The 13,979-nt window shown below is 38.0% G+C and overlaps 1 protein-coding gene and 1 long non-coding RNA gene across 3 annotated transcripts in view; one reads left to right on the top strand and one right to left on the bottom strand.

The window, feature by feature from the left end:
- METTL14 (methyltransferase like 14) overlaps window positions 1–5,217 on the bottom strand; it is a 43,595-nt gene extending 38,378 nt beyond the window's left edge. For both annotated transcript variants that reach the window (XM_035030336.1, XM_035030337.1), the window contains exons 1-3: window positions 4,991–5,217; window positions 1,498–1,586; window positions 542–629 (exon numbers count right to left, since the gene is read on the bottom strand). In XM_035030336.1, coding sequence (XP_034886227.1) covers window positions 542–629; window positions 1,498–1,586; window positions 4,991–5,056 — 243 coding nt within the window. In that variant the 5' untranslated portion in view covers window positions 5,057–5,217. The remainder of the gene's footprint in view (window positions 1–541; window positions 630–1,497; window positions 1,587–4,990) is intronic.
- Window positions 5,218–5,332: 115 nt separating this feature from the next.
- Window positions 5,333–13,979, top strand: part of LOC118027125 — a 44,068-nt gene continuing 35,421 nt past the window's right edge. The window contains exons 1-2 of the long non-coding RNA XR_004683757.1: window positions 5,333–5,448; window positions 10,271–10,370. This is a non-coding gene — a long non-coding RNA (uncharacterized LOC118027125). The remainder of the gene's footprint in view (window positions 5,449–10,270; window positions 10,371–13,979) is intronic.

The following is a 13,979-nucleotide window of genomic DNA, read 5'->3' as shown; positions in this document are numbered from 1 at the left end:
AAGCGCCCCAATAAAGTATTCTTAAATTAAGGTATATAACTTGTTTTATTAGACATTAATGCTATTGCATTTAATAAACTATAAGATAGTGTAGACATAACTTTTATGTGCACTGGGAGACCAAAAATTTCATCTGACTTGCATTATTGCAATATTCACTTCATTGTGGTGGTCTGGAACCAAACCTGCAATATCTTCAAGGTGTGCCTGTATACATATGCTACTGACAATTATTTTAGAAAGTTTAAAATCGAGCTTTTCATCAAATTTATTTTCCTGGATAAGAATCTATTATTGTAGGGCACCTGGCTGGCTCAGTGTCTGCCTTCAGCTTGGGTCATGATCCCAGGGTCCTGGGATTGAGCTCTACATTGGGCTCCGTGCTCAGCAGGGAGTCTGCACTCTCCCTCTGTGTGCTTCTCTCTCTCTCAATAAATAAAATCTTAAAAAAATAATAAAAATAAATTTAAAAAAAAAAGAATCTATTATTGTGAGGATTTATATTTTTCTTGACCAGAAAATTGCCCTGTTCTCTACTTGCCTTATATTCTTCCATTTTGTCTTCATCTGTCTCTCCTTCGTCCTGATACTTACGTTTTGCATTTGGAGCAGAGGTATCGTAGGAAGCCCTGAAAATTAAAACTGAAGTGTTACACACAGATATAGAAAGATGTATAAATGGCAGCTATTAATAATATTAAATAACAGCTTACAGAAACAGAACAAGGCACATTTTTTCTGATTAAGTAGTATCTATTCATCCAATTTATAAAATAAAAAAAAAAATTACAAAACCTGATTGGTAATCGTGTATTTTACTTTTATGAGAAAGCAACCAAATCAGAAACTAGCTTTTATAATGGATGAGTGGCAAAAAGAAACTTCTACATTATATATCATTCTAATCTGTCTTAAGCAAAATTGATATTCAAATTAATAACCAGAATACTGAAAAATTCTAAGTGCTTTATGAACTACCAAATGAATACCACTTTTAGGGCAAAGTGTGTTTTCTCTCATAAGAATTTGTAAATAAAATTATTTATGGTATATAAGCTAATTCTTAGTCTAACATTCCATTTTCTAACTACTTCATGAATGAGAAGTTACTATATTCAGAAAGTATTTCATAATTCATAATTCATGAATACTAAAAACCAGTATTTCTGAAATCTTTATTTTGATGCTTGTCGTAACAACACACTTCATACCTAGGATTATTTGTTTATCAAAACAATAACCAGGGGCGCCTGGGTGGTTCAGTCGGTTAAGCATCTGCCTTCAGCTCAGGTCATGATCTGGGGTCTTGGGATCAGCCCCATGTCGGGTTCCCTTCTCAGCAGGGAGTCTGCTTGTCCCTTTCCCTCTGCCCCCCCCCACTTGTGTTCACCCTCTCTCTCCCCCTTTCTCTCAAATAAGTAAAATTAAAAAACAAACAAACAATAACCCTTTCACAATATTAACATGTCACTAAAAAAAAAAAATTATTCAACTGACCTGCAAGTTTCTCTTGTTTCAGCAATTTCTCTCTGCTCATCTTTGCTATTTAACACAGCACCAATGCTGTCGGCACTTTCTGCTCCCAACTGAGAAAAGACAAAAACCAAAAATTAGATCATAATGTATTGGATAGCCTTTCCAGCCGGTGTAGCAACATTTAACATATCAGATATTAAAAGAAAGAAAACAAAAAAACCCCCAGAGAAACCAAAAAGCCCTAACTACCTCAGCAGGCAAATGCAGGAAAAACTAGAAATACCTTGGAACAAAACCATGTTAATTAGGAACAAATCTGAGAGCTAGCGAGCATTTTATACTTTGTTATATTTTGAAATTAAGGCAATTTCAGCCAATCCTCTACTTTTTAAGTAAATAATAAAACACAATTTAGTAACAGTAGCAATAACAAAAAAAGCAGCTAACATATAGTGTATATAGGGTGGTAGGCATTAACACTTTGTATCCATCAGCTCATATATTATATCTTACGTATCCTGTGCTGTAATAAGTACCTATCCAGTTTTATTCAAGCCAAGTCTTTATACAATGATTTATAGGCACAATACTGAATTTTAACACTACCTAAAAAATGGTAATGCAAATTCTGTTTGGCAGTTGGGGAAATTCTGCAAAATACAACAAATAACTAGTTGAGATAAGCTGACTACACAGAGTGGGATCAGTTCATGGAAATCTTTAAAAGCCAAATGAACAATTTGCAATTTATAGGCTATGAGGAACAATTTAATATTTCTAAGTACAAGAAGGGCATGAGGAAATCTGCATTAAATAGTCCCTTTAGCTCAGGAAAGGGAATATACTAAAATATCAGAGCAAGTCCCTAGCCTTGATCTTAAACAATTACCACTGCCTTGGAGTGCCTGGGTGGCTCAGTCATTAAGTGTCTGCCTTCAGCTCAGGTCATGATCTCAGGGTCCTGGGATCGAGCCCCGCATCGGGCTCCCTGCTCGGCGGGAGGCCTGCTTCTCCCTCTCCCACTTCCCCTGCTTGTGTCCCCTGTCTCTCTGTCAAATAAATAAATAAAATCTTTAAAAACAAACAAACAATTACCACTGCCTTTTTAGTTTGCCTACTTCATGACTCCCCAAATCTTTCTCCAATGATAAATCTCTTACAATATATCAAATGTTCCTGATATTTTAACTCTTCCAATTATTTTATTGGAACTTCCAGTTATTTTATTTTACACTTCAATTATTTTATCTTTACTTTTGTTTTCTTCTCCCCAAGTTACATGTAAGCTCCCTAAGGAGATGAACTCTGTCTTCTTGGTATCTGTATGTTCAGCAGCTTGCATAATGCCTAACTCAAGAGTAGATACTCAATATTTGAATGAACCAATTAGATATCCTACTACATTAGAATACAATGTATTACAATAGAAGTGCTTTAAGTCAAAATTCTCACAAAACTGTGGAATGACTGGAGTAAGTAAATCATAGATTTTCCATTATGGAAACACTAAATATATTATTTTAATAATTAGGACAATTTGGTATCATTTGAAAGCATATACGATTTTTTTGGAATAAAGCTACAGCTAAGTTAAAAGCAGGTGTAAGTTGCTGATGTTTATATTCTGTATAACAATAAGTAATATAGTGTACTTAACAGTAAGGACAACAAAAGCCAGGTGGAAGAAGATCCTTAGCTAGAGAGATCAAGATCTCTCTGATAGCTTTCATTGCAATGTTCTGACCTGAGCTGTGCTACAGTGGATGGACGGAAATCAGAAAGGAAGGAGGACAATTTTTTAAAAATCATAAAGTATAAATTGCACAAATCACATTCTAGGGAGTAATCTGTGTTGTTCATATGGAGAAAAGCAATCGAAAGAAAGGCTGAAATTAGTTGGTAAAGTGGAGGTCTGTCATTGATTATATCAGACATCCTTACTTAAGTGGAATAGTTCCTAACCAACTAGAAGACCAGGGAGCAGCTAGTGTACTGGAAAGAGCATGGAAAGGCCTAAAACTGCAGCTTGCAAACTTACAAACTTTGTGGACTTCAGCATGTAACTTAAATTCTTTTGAGCTCTATTTTCTGCATCTGTAAGATGCAAATAGCATCTGACTTGTATGACTGAAGATAATGTATATAAAAAGCTTAGCAGTCTTGATTCACTGAAGGTACTTAATAAACAGGACCCATTATTAAGTTTTATGCACTATGCAAGCTCTTTTAGGGTAAGGACTACTTTTTATACATAGTTGAATTGCCAGTGGCTACTAGATCCCCTGGTATATAGTAAGACACAAAAATAACTATTTACGAATGCATTTTAAGTCAAAGAATTCAAAACTCAAAAATGAGAACCTTACTTGGTGGTAACAAAGCTACTGAGTATTCTGAGGACAACTTGATAAAAGAAGGTGGGAAGAAGAAGGCTTGGAAAAGATACCTGATTTGTCCCAGACCATATTGCCAGAGGGACAGAACAGATCTGATTCCAAAGTCCCACATTTTTAACACTATACCACAAACCTTTCCATCAGATCATAAGAGTATAGGTTTCAAATTTTCATTTACTAAAACCAAGATTCATTACTGAAAAAATAACGGTAAGATGCCTCATTAAAACCTCTTAGTATTTTCTCCATCACTTTTACTGGTATGAATGGTAGGATGGGAAACACAAACTCTCTCAGTAGAGGAGTACATCTGCATTTTCTGCATGTGTACTCTCCTGATCAAGTGTTAACTTACACACGAGAAGCAGTGAAGACAAGCTTTGGAGAGACAAACTGGGTTCCATTTTCTGGCCTAGCGGTGAGAGACACGGGGCAAAAATTACTTAAACTCTCTACACTCTGTTTCGTTATTCGGTAAGTGAAGTTAATGATACCTATTTGAAGGGTTTGCTGTGACTGATACAGAGTAAGAATTCACATGTTAGCGATGGGTGATGACGAAGATACCGTATTTAGCACAGCGGACTGCAACACACAAGATGCACAAACTAAAATTTACACTCAGGCTACTTCTAATGCAGTCTTTAGACATGATCCCAAAGAAAACACTATAAATCTATTTCACAAGGAAGCCACGATCTCAAGAATTACGTGTTAAGAAGAAAGGCAAGACACAGAAGACCATTTACATCGTCTAGCGAAACTTAAGGGATAACAAGTCACTCTTCCTTGCGTGAACTACGGTAATTTATTTACAAAGACCAAAGCTTTGTATCCCCATCCTTGAGCCCTGCGCCAGACACTTGGCGTGCATTCCATAATGGTTGCTGAAGACCAGTCGTGGCGTTCGGTTTAGCAACACAATGACCGCGGCACAGGATGGAGAATATGAGGGGTGCTGCGGCGGTTAAGAACAAGGAAGGCAGGCAGGCCTAGGGAACAGGGTCGCGGAACCAGGAAAGTATGCACCGCAGTGGGTAGGCAAAGACGGAGAAGAAAGACCGGGAGGAGAAGGGAATCGCGCACGCGCACTCGCGATTCCTCCCTGGGCCGCGGACCTGCTGCGCAAGGAGCTGTCGCCGTAACTTCTGCCGCTCCCGGATCTCCTGCAAGCGGCTGTCCATGTCCCAACTCCTGTTTCCCACTGCCCCCAAAACCTGACAATTAGCGGATGAAAAACAACCCGATTTTTCTTCCGAGTCTGTGAAATACAAGATTCGCCGGAATCTTCAAGCACCGGGTGTCCCTCAGCCTTTCCTCCATAGGTATTTCCGGCGCGGCCACTATTGGCCGCACCGAGCCCGGAAGTCCCACCTCCTTCTGAACGCCCGCGATTTGACGCTGCCTGGAAGGGACCCAATGAGGGATGTTGTGGAGGCGGAGCGGTCGCTGAAGCCCTTTTGCCGCCGGGAACGGCGTCTGTCAAAGCCGCTCCAGAGCGGGCACACCCCCTGTCCTCTCGCCTGCCCTCCCTGGGGACACTGGCCTTCTTTGGTGCATCAGCGCTGTTTACGAGGTGTGGACCGTTTTGTTGATTCCCTTTTCCATTAGTTCCCCAGTTGCCAGTACTGACGGTGTAAAAATTGCCAGAATAGCAGTTACAGTTTTTTACTGAAAGCACAAACTCGGACCCGAGTGTCGCGTTTGAACCCTGGACTGTCCTTTACGAGATGAGTAGTCTTGGCTAGTTAATCGCCTCCGTGAGCCCCGGGTTTCTCATTTGTAAAAGGGGTTATAAAAGTGACTACGTCACAGAACTGTGAAGATTGAAAGAATAAACAGAGCCTGGCACGTGGTGTCACGGAGGTGTTTGTTAAGATTTTTATTACTACTTACGTTTCCCTTCAGGGAACAAACCATTGCATTTGCCTGTGCTCCACACCTCACAAGCCCTTGAGAAGTTTCCTATTTTACCAAAATGCCGTATGGATATGGCAATTGGAAAAGTACATGGATTCGTCCCGTTAGGGAAGTGGGTGGGTGATCGTAAAATGTGGTCTTGGTTCACGTCCTAGACGACGGAGGCTAGGGGCACTTTTTGTGTTTATACATTTGTGCCTATACATTTGTCTTAGCTGGAAATAACCCTGGGATATAGAAACAGCCTGCTGAAATTAGGGAGGGTGCGGGTGGGCAGGGCACAGCCGTGACTCTCCTCTCTTCATAGAAAGGCAGTAAAGACCGGTCTTAAGTTACTGCTATTATTATCCACCACATTTGTAGTCTTATTCCAAATTCAAAGTAGCAGAAGTAGACTAAGACATCATGTTGCCTCAAGTTTAATTGGAAACTGTGGCAAGTACTTACCAACATTAGCAACAAGTCTTTATTCTTGAAACTTAATAAAGCCTCCAGATCAAAACCAGGTGACTCAGACTAGGCCAAAAGTGGGCAGGGATAGATTCTACTAATTATCATGTATTTCTCAAGAACTAGCTCTGAAAGGCAATTTCAAAGGAGTTCTAAATACCCCTTGAGTAATGACAGCACTATTTGAAAGTATGTTAACTTTCAAGGGGCCAATACATTAAAAGACAATACTAACTTGTACATATGAATTACAGTGTTTCTTTAAAAATCAGTTGCATCTCCTGCCAATCATGTAAGTTGAGTACTGATTTGAACTATTTATCGGGATAGGAATAAGCATTTGTTCAATATATTCTTGTCAAAGAACAGAAACCAAGTAAGTCAGGGTTTTTGTTTTTGTTTTTGTTTTTTTGTAGTTTACTTTTTTTTTTCCTCCTGGTAAAGCATGGTGTAGGTTATTTGCCTGTGGTCTTTGAGCCACACACTCACCTAAACTCTGCTCTGTGATGATAGTTGGCCTGAGAGTCTACAGACTACATTTCTCAGCCTTCCTTGTTAAATGGCTCTCTCTATGATTCTCCCAAGAAGAAACACAGGTAGAAAATCATAAGGTGGAACATTGGAAGGCTGTTGTTCTTTTCTCTCACTTTCTGCATTTGGTATCCAGGAAGACATCCGTACCCTTTAAAAGTCCCAGAGCCAATTGCAGCAGCCCCTCCAGTGGTCCTGCCTTCCCTTTTCCCATCCTCCTGTAGCATCCTCAGCAGTGAGTTTGCTCTCAGACTTTAATACCACCCCCACCCTCTGTTCTACCAGCTCTAGGACTGGTAGCCACTTCCAGCAATTAGGAATTTCTAATTTAATCTCAACTTCTCCTTTTGCTCTTCTAGCCTTCAACACCTATGTCAACATTTCCCCATAGCAAATGCTGTTTAGAATTTTTTTAATGATTTCTGTTTTCTTGCCGGGCACCCAAACTAATAAAGATGCAAATGTGTTCTACTTTATGGTATTTACAAAACCGTTGGATTCCAGTAGAAGGTTGTAGTTTTTACAAAGAAAGTGTTATAACTCTGAAATCTGTCTCCCAACCAATTAATTATAAAACACCAGACCCCATCAACTCACCTGTAGAGTACTGTACGTGCCTGTCAGTAACATCTGTTCATCATGGCAATATAAGGGCCACCAGGGAGTGTGTGTTGTGGGGAAAGGAGGAAGAAGAAACTTGGAAAGTCTCCACATATAATTCATACTCTTTGAGAAAAATTTCACTTCTAGGTAATGATTTTAAGGAAGTAATGATAAATCCATGTAACATTTATGTATCTCCTCCTAAGCTCCTTGAGAATGACTTAAAAATCTATATATCCAACTGCCTGTTGTATATCTTACTAGAATGTCCCTCACAATCTCAAACTTAACAAGGATATAACCTAAATTCATCATCCACCCCGTCCTCTCAAATATATATATTCCACTCCTCTAGAGTTTCCTATTTCAGAGAATAAGATCAATATCCACCCATTTTCCTAAATAAGAAGTACTCTGTCTCTCCTTCACCCTCCATATCTACTCTGGCTGTAGCTCTCTCCCTGACCCCAACCCTAACACAAACACACATACTAGTCTTCATTTCTGCAACCACAGTCTAAGTATGATGTGCATCCTGGTTCATATCCTAATTGCCCTACCATTTTCCACTTTATCAAATTCTTCCTAGAGATTTTTGGGAAATTATAATTTTATCATTTCCAACTCTGCTCAATGTCTATAGGGCAGGACTGTCCAGTAGAACTTTCTATAATAATGGAAATGTGCTCCTTCACTAACCAATATAGTTGCCACTAGCCATATGTATCCACTGCGTATTTGAAATCTGGCTGGTTTACCCAAGAAACTGAATTTTTATTTGATTTAGTTAATTAAATTTAATTATTCATATTTGGCTAGTGGCTACCATATTGGACAGCACAGGTTTATGTTCAAGGGGATAAAAATCTACACCACTTAGCATTATATGCTGAGCAATACTCTGCCACCCTGCCCAGCTTCATTCTGATAAACCTAGTCATCCAGACATATTAAAGTTTTTGTCTTTTTTCTCCAAACATGCCTTCTTTCTTGTACATTTTATGAATTTATAATTGAGTAAAAAAAAGTCTCAGATAAAGAGTCTCCAAAATGACTTTTTAAAAAATAAAACATTTGGTTAGTAGAACTTTTTAGGAAACCACTAAAGGTAAAACGAATGTCAGAATCCGCTGATAACTTCTGCTTTCTGCCAGTGCCTTGTAAAGAACACACTCAATAGATGTTTATTGGTGAACCTATTGATTAGAGCTAACTCTCTCTAACTTATCTGAACTTTGTTGGAAAGATTGGTTGTGAGTAGCTATGTTGGGGAGAAATAGGAGACTTCCAGTTAGTATTCTGCATCTACATCATTGTTAGAAATTCATTTATGGTTATTAGGTGCAGAAAGTTTCTAAGTCTGTATTTTTTTTTGTGTGTGTGCTCAATTGCTAAGATCTGGTGTAGCTGTGGTACAAGAGAATATTTAATAAGCCTTGTGTGTCAAATACATGGACTACATAAGAAACAGGGATGAAGATTGTTTTTATCACTTGTCAATAGATTTTTTTAAAGGGTATTGTGATTACATTAAAATATCTTAAAGCACTGGTTTCCTAGAATATAAATTAAGAAGAGATATATTTCAGAGACTATATGTCATTATCAAATGGAAATGTATAGAAAATTGAGTACATTTGATTTATTTGGGGAATTTGCACAAAACATCCCTTTTGTCTTTTCAAAATGACCAAAACTGAGAGGAAAGTGAGAAAAGGCAAGGTGAAAAGAGTGAAATAACAGAGACTACATAATGTCAATACATTTCACTGAATAGATTAAGAAAACTATTTAAATGTTGGTTAATATAATGCTAATTTGCTGTATTCTTACAGAAAATCAGCTCTGCTAGAGAGCACAGAATGGGATGGATGAATCCCATAGGATGTGGTAAGTATAGATAATGAGAAAGCAAGTAGATTGTGAGACATAGGCAGAGTTCATAAGATTTGCTAAAAATAGATACTAAGTAACCTGAAAGATGTAAAGCTAGATCGACTAAGTGAAATATATGATAGAACAAGCAAGAGTGTTGTTTATAGATGGAAAGGGATGGAAAGACCAAACCATGATCATGCCACCTCTAGGCTGACAACCATGTTGTTGTCGGATCATTGAACACAATGGTTCAGAAAGAAGTCTTGAGACATCTTCAGTCTCTCATTTAAGTAGCACTGGGACAGGACCTGTGGGTAGAAGGAGCTACACTTTTGCTGTATAAAGTTGGTGGTTATATGCTTAGTGTTCAAGGGGGAGGGGATGTGCAGGGCATATTAGATCATAAATGTCTTCTTCAAATTTCTACTTATAAAATTACTTTCCCAAGATTTCCCTAGTGTTTATCATTCAGTTCAATATTAAATATTGTCAAGATTTACAGGCAGTCATGAGACCCTTTAAGAATGTAGCAACCAGCATGTATTTGATCCTTATTGAAACTGTGCAGGCTGTAGGTCAGCCTTCTGGGCCAAAGGTGAAATTTTTCTGCTTCTATCCCTCATCAGTGTCACCCTTACGTGGGCCACCCATGGCCATATTCCAGACCCAAATGTATTCTACCTAAGAACTGCTGATAATATCTATAGCTGTTGGCTATTGTCTAATTGGCAAACTAAACCTATGGCCAAGAATATTTGCCACTGCTTCTCTTTAATAGAGTAAGTGTCTATCATTGGCCCCAGGCACCTTCTCTCTGTTGACCTCCCTGCCTAAATGTCAGTCTGTCCCCAGGTCATCAGTGAGGAAGACTAATGCAGCAGACACACACACAGTGAGAAAGGGAGTGCACACATATGAACATTGCATAACTTGGGATTCATAGAGTGTGGTCCTTCCCATTTGTCCCATATCCTAAGTGTGGTAACTTACCCCATCTCTTTCTTTTTGCTTTAAAGGGATGTGTGATTTGAGAATCTCTGGTCTGTGAGCCTTCTATTCCATGACCGCTGCAATAGCTTGGCTTGTGGTGTACTTGGAGGCTACCATTGCATCAAGGTAATTTCCCGTGACATCTAGAGGAAACTTAGAAAAATAACAACATGGAGTTGTAGAGCATAAGCTAAAGTAGTAGAAGAAGAGGAAAGGAAGGCAGTCACAAATTGTATCCGTTATATACTAAAAGACAAAAATAGGCAAGTAAAGGGCAAACCAAAAGATAAAATGTGGGAAAGATTTCTTTTTCCTGAATTGATTAATGGAAAAGAGAAGACAAGAAAAAGGAAAGACTCAAGGTTTTGACAGCATTGTACATAGACCATTGATAACCAGTTATACTTTATCACTGTGACCAAAATAACTGTGTCAGAAGTAAATACAACAAAGTTCAAATGAAGGGAAATGAACTTTCAACAAGTGGACTAATTCCAGAAATTATTATTATTATTTTTTTTAAGTAGGCCCTGAGCCCAATGTGGGACTTAAACTCATGACCCTGAGATCAAGACCTGGGCTGAGATCAAGAGTCAGATGCTTAACTGACTGAGCCACTTGGCTACCCCAGAAACTCTTTTTAATTCACTCTCCATAGCATTGCAGTAGTTTTTTTTTTAATGCTTGTTACATTTTAAAGCATTTAAGCTATCAAGAAGAGAGAAAAGAAAGAGGCTTTAAAAATACTTAGGAGGAAATGCATGTATTGTACTACTTTCTATAAAAGTTTTTATTATGTCTGTATAATTTCTGAAATAGTTCCTGTAAATCAATTCCTATTTAAAAACACTAAAATTACAACTATTTTAAAGATCTGTGAGATAAAGGACTTGCTAAGTAAAACATCCCTTTGAAATGAAAGTAATTTATTCCTAATTTATCTCTTTTATAATTCATTTTCTTTAACAAGTCACTGTGTCTGTATGTATTACAGAAAATGCTGAGTTAAAAACTTGTCTGAGTGAAATATATATAAGAGCATGTAGGATTTTCTCTAAGAAGATTACCATAAAATTACTTACATAGATGAAATTGTTTCTGAAGAAAACACTTCATGGAGCTTATTCTGTGGTTTTTAAAAGAATATGAAATTTTGGGATGTAGCTTATTCAAACTAATGGCTTCAATGCTTTATGCTGTTTTTTAATTTGTTTTTACAACTTAATTCTTACTTTGAAGTTGAATATTCTCTCCCTCCAAAATTTGAAACGGTAAAAACAGAAAAAGAAAGTGCATTCTGTGATGAATCAAAAATAAAACCCACATTTATTTTTTTTTTTTAAGATTTTATTTATTTATTTGACAGAGAGAGACACAGCAAGAGAGGGAACAGAAGCAGGGGGAGTGGGGGAGGGAGAAGCAGGCTCCCCGCAGAGCAGGGAGCCCGATGTGGGGCTCGATCCCAGGGCCCTGAGATCATGACCTGAGCTGAAGGCAGACGCTTAACGACTGAGCCACCCAGGCGCCCCTAAAACCCACATTTAAAGAGAAGCTGATGGTATAATATCATCAAGTCCTGATTATTTTTTAATGATCTATTTGGGATTTTAAATATATCATTTTATAACCAAAAAAATAAAAGATAGAAGATCTGTTCTCCAAATTTACAAAGTACTACTGAACGTTCTACAATTTTTAAAAAGTTATTACTATAAAGAAAGGCACTATTGTAGAAATTTGAATAAAAAAATACTAAAAATTATTTTTGTAACTTTACGCCAAACTACCATAAAGATAGATTTAGTTGTATACATTCTTTAAAGCATGTGACATATTTTTGTTGCCAATGCAAATATTGTAATTTTACAATATTTGGAATTAAATTTCTGAATTCCATTTTTTTTTTTTTTTGAGAGAGAGAGAGAGAGCACACAAGCAGGAGGGAGGAGCAGAGAGAGAGGGAGAAGCAGGCTCCCCACCAAGCTTGGAGCCTGATACAGGGCTCGATCCCAGGACCCTGAGATCATGACCTGAGCCGAAGGCAGACGCTTAACCAACTGAGCCACCCAGGTGCCCCTAAATTTCTGAATTTCAAAGAATTAAGTTTCAAATGAATATGAGAAGGCAATCCTAATAAAGATATTAAAAGCAAATTATGGCTAACATGCTAAATCTGTTTCATATTATAAATGAGTGCATCCAAAAGAAATCACTGGGGTCGCCGTTTATTCTCCATTCCCAGCATTCTCCTCTGGGCATTTGTGTCGGATGACTTAGGAATGTGCAGAATTAGTAGTTCCTGGCCAGTCATTGGTTATTCAGAATTCTCTCTGATTTGAATTAGCTCTACTGTTTCTTTTCTCCCATCCATTTATGGGTCATATGTACAATAAATCGAAGTATGTTGATCCTAATGAAATTTAGCAGAGAAAAACAGCTTTGGCCATTGGCCACACAAATTTGAAAATCTTTACTCAGGGGAAAAAAATTGGACTTTCTCATCCTGGATAGGAGCTAAATTCTAACTTAAATTTCCAACTGTAATAGTTTTGCTATTCTAAAGGCTCAGTCTTGCATATGGTAAAACATTTCTCTTAAGACAAAATGTGCAGCTTCACATTTGTAGTACTATATTCCTGCTCAGTAAGTAAAATAATTCAGAAAAACTGGAAATCATATTATGAAGAAGCGACTGTGCCATATCTATAGCTAAGTCTAGATTGTTTTTTGCTGAAAACAGATATTCATAGTAGGAGGGAAAATTACATAATTCTGCGCACATGTGTATATACATATATGCACATATGTAAATATGCAATAGTATAATTTGGAAAAATTTGCTTAAAATATATAGGAAGATTACCTTATATTTAGAATACTGAATAAACAGGACTTGTAGTGTACATTCATCAAACAAATTAATTATTTTTTCCATTACCCTTTCTGTGAGGCTGCTTCTTCCCCGATCCCTGGACGAAAATTTAAGCAGTCTTCATGTTTTTTCTGGTCATTCTTAGATATCAGCAAGAGTTATGTGTTTAAACTTCAGTCTCAGTTTAACCATCACAATATAAGGTCAAAATTTAAATCTAGCTTTCGAGTTTAAGGCTTGTCTCCTTGCCCATCTCCAGGCGAGTTGCAGGCCTAAAGCTACCAGTCCAGGTGGTAGAGAAAGGAGAGTACAGTCTGATGCTTCTCTCTTTCTCCACAAGGATGCTCCAGCTCCATCTTGGTTAGGCCTACAGTCTGTCCCAAGGTTGGAGTGTGGGGACAGAGGGGATTTAATGGAAGTGGCTTATAAGAAAATTTACGACTAAACTAATACTGTCTTCATGATCTAGCTTTGGCACTTTCTGGACTTGGTAGATGTTTAAAATGGACTCTTTCTCATGAGCATTTTCATGGGTTCTTAGACCCACTCCACTCTCCATGTGGGTTCCAATACAAGATGCCTCTCATCCTGCTGGTCCTTAGCTTTATTTACTTACTTAGCTTCTTTCTGCAGAGGATTGTTCACCCGTCCTGGTCATGCTTTTGGGCGTAACCTAAAAAGACCCCGTGCTGGCTTTCTTAAGTGAGTGGTCCACATTTGGTTCATGGGAAAACCATGTTGTTTGCCCCCAACAGACTCTGGGAGCAGTATTTTACTGCCGGAATTCAGGAAAAGCAGAAATCCTGTTACACAACCACATTACCCCTTCTTGTCTTTGCCCCCTAAGCAATTAGCCAGCCATT

Source organism: Mirounga leonina, unplaced genomic scaffold (assembly GCF_011800145.1).
Source record: "Mirounga leonina isolate KUSES-001 unplaced genomic scaffold, KU_Mleo_1.0 Mir_357, whole genome shotgun sequence".
Classification (NCBI taxonomy): Eukaryota; Metazoa; Chordata; class Mammalia; order Carnivora; family Phocidae; genus Mirounga; species Mirounga leonina.
Note: the sequence above shows the minus strand (reverse complement) of the source record. Positions and strands in the feature narration are given on the sequence as shown.